This window comes from Lactuca saligna, chromosome 4 (genome assembly GCF_052625555.1).
Source record: "Lactuca saligna cultivar CGN05327 chromosome 4, ASM5262555v1, whole genome shotgun sequence".
NCBI classification, from domain to species: Eukaryota; Viridiplantae; Streptophyta; class Magnoliopsida; order Asterales; family Asteraceae; genus Lactuca; species Lactuca saligna.
The window spans coordinates 130,077,720-130,079,413 of NC_136420.1; the positions used below are offsets into that span (position 1 = coordinate 130,077,720).

General features: G+C 39.2%; 1 protein-coding gene across 1 annotated transcript; it reads right to left on the bottom strand.

The window, feature by feature from the left end:
• Positions 1 to 713: 713 nt before the first annotated feature.
• Positions 714 to 1,343, bottom strand: LOC145040138 (uncharacterized). The gene has a single exon (XM_078988113.1). It carries the CDS (start codon positions 1,341 to 1,343, stop codon positions 714 to 716), a length of 630 nt encoding a protein of 209 aa, XP_078844239.1.
• Between the last annotated feature and the right edge of the window lie 351 nt (positions 1,344 to 1,694).

Here is a 1,694-nt window from a genome sequence, read left to right on the forward strand (position 1 = left end):
AAATCATATTCTTTGATTTTTGCTATCTTCATCAACACCTAAAAATCAAGTGGGTTCAAAGGCTTCAAAGTTTCTCATTCTAAAAACTCTTTGGTTGGTTTTATTTTATTCAAACCTCTATAAATGGATCATTGATGGTTTGGTTAAAATTATTTATTTTTATATATAACCATTTTTCATGCATTTTGGTTATATAAAAGTTGCCTTAGAAAAAACAAAGAATTGTTTGTTATAATATTTGATATGTTGTTGTGCATTGTTGGGTTCAACCCCTAGATACACAACTCAAAAACAAGAAAGACTAGTGCAGCTCGTCTATTGCATAATGTAACTGGGAAAGGAGCAAAAGAAGATACAAGAATTCATAACCATAACCTCTTTATTATCTGAGAAAACATTCAAGAAATACACACGCTGAAAGATACGACTCCTACCTAGTTAAATAGCTAAACTGACCAACAAAATACAAAAAGATAACAACCCATTCCTGGGTTTATGCCACCTGCACCCACGTGTCTTTGACTCTATCCTAAAAGAAAACAATAAATGACTAAACTACCCTTCATACATTCGGATTACTCCAACATTCACCCCCTAATCTGAATGTTGGCTGACTCTTTGCACCAATACCTCCTCAAGCTTCACCATACCAATGGATTTTATTTTTATAGCAATGCATGTTCTTCATCTTCATGAGCTTGAACCAAGTTGGCCTATGGGTTTCTGTCTTGTTTTGGTTCAGGGCATTCATAGGCATAATGACCATATTCATTGCAATTGAAACACTTAATCTTACTCTTATCGCGACCTCCTGATGATCCTTGTCCACCTTCATGATAATTATGTGTGTCACCTCCCCGATATCCTCCTCTGCTTCCACCTTGTCCACGGCCCCTTCCTTGTCCCCTGGAAGAGTTATCATCAGAACCATGACTTTTTTGTGGTGACTTCGAGTCATCACCTCTTTGCTTTGACCTTTCAAGCCATTCTTCATGTGTGAGCAGGAACCGTTGCTCCTCATTATCTTCATGTCGCTTGACTCTTTCTTCATGAGTCTTTAATCTTCCGACGACTTCTTCGACGGTCATCGTTTCCAAATCTCCAAATTGTTCAATCGTTGAAGCAATTTGTAGAAACTTTGTTGTGACAACTCTAAGTAACTTCTTGACCACATACGCTTCTTCAACCTTGTCACCTATGGCACGTATGTTGTTCACCACATTGTTCACCTTCATGGAAAACTCATATACCGTTTCCGTCACCTTCATTTTCCACATTTCAAACACAACCTTCAATGTCTGCACTTTTGCAATCCTAACTCTATCCACACCTAGGTACATCATCTTGGGGGTTTCTCAAGCATCTTTTGTTGTTTCCTTCTCGGCGATGGACAACAACATGTCTTCCGGTATCCCCTGGTAGATAGCAACGAGTGCTATCTTGTCCTTCCGGGATTCAACAACTTCTCGAGGATTCTTGCGGTCGACAGCATCCCACACACCTTGGGCTTGCATAAAAACGTTCATCTTAATTGCCCATGTTGTGTAGTTGGTTTTGGATAGCAACGGATATTGAACTGTAATCAGACCATCTTTATTGGTTTTGTCACTCATCTATTTCTTACGGGGTTGATATTTGGGCATTCACCAGGTTATGCTCTGATACCAAGTGTTGGGTTCAACCCCTGCATACAC